The 789-nt window shown below is 68.6% G+C and overlaps 1 protein-coding gene across 1 annotated transcript in view; it reads right to left on the bottom strand.

The window, feature by feature from the left end:
- Nucleotides 1–384: 384 nt before the first annotated feature.
- CAPG (capping actin protein, gelsolin like) overlaps nt 385–789 on the bottom strand; it is an 8,472-nt gene continuing 8,067 nt past the window's right edge. Inside the window, 3 exon segments of the mRNA XM_009285613.2 lie at nt 385–539; nt 632–718; nt 720–742. Coding sequence (XP_009283888.1) covers nt 474–539; nt 632–718; nt 720–742 — 176 coding nt within the window. The 3' untranslated portion in view covers nt 385–473.

Genomic DNA, 789 nt, shown 5'->3' with positions numbered 1-789 from the left:
TGGGGATGGCACGGGGATGGGGATGGCGTGGGGGTGGGGAAGGGAATGACATGGGCACGGAGTGGGCAAAGGCACGGGGATGGCACAGGAATGGGGATGGCACGGGCTTGGAGGTGGCAGAGGGATAGGAATGATGTGGGCATGGGGTGGGCAAAGGCACAGGGGTGGCACGGGCATGGGGATAGCACGGGGACGGTACGGGGTTGGCATGGGCTTGGGGATGGCATGGGGGTGTGAATGATGTGGGCACGGGGATGGCACAGGTTGGCGGCGGCATGGGCATGAGAATGACATGGGGAGGGGACGGGCAAAGGCATGGGGATGGTGCAGGCTCGGGGATGGCACAGGGATGGGGACGGCGCAGGCATGGGGACAGCTGAGCAGGGCGCAGGCGTCAGGCAGGGAGCTGGCACGGTTGGCACAAGCCTGGTGACGCCCTGGACTGGGCGCTGGCCCCGGGGGCACCCGCTCCCTCACTTCCAGCTGGTGAAGAACTGCTTGAAGAGGGGCGTCTCGTGGCCCTGGGGCAGGATTTCAACCTGCCGGGACAGGGATGGGGAGGAGATGGGGACAGCGATGGGGTGATGTCGCCCGTGCCAGCCCCTGGGCACCCCTCGCCGCCTGCACCCACCTGTGTCCGGGGCGAGTGGCCCATGCGGGCGATGACCTCCTCGGCCACTTTGAGGGCCGCCCGGCGCCACTTTGAGGGCCGCCCGGCGCTCCTGCTCGTTGGCCTTGCGCCCTGCGGACGGGGATGTCAGAGCCGTGCTGGGGGTGCCCCCTGTGTCC

The sequence above is a fragment of the Aptenodytes forsteri genome, unplaced genomic scaffold (genome assembly GCF_000699145.1).
Source record: "Aptenodytes forsteri isolate BGI_AS27 unplaced genomic scaffold, ASM69914v1 Scaffold476, whole genome shotgun sequence".
Lineage (NCBI taxonomy): Eukaryota > Metazoa > Chordata > Aves > Sphenisciformes > Spheniscidae > Aptenodytes > Aptenodytes forsteri.
Note: the sequence above shows the minus strand (reverse complement) of the source record. Positions and strands in the feature narration are given on the sequence as shown.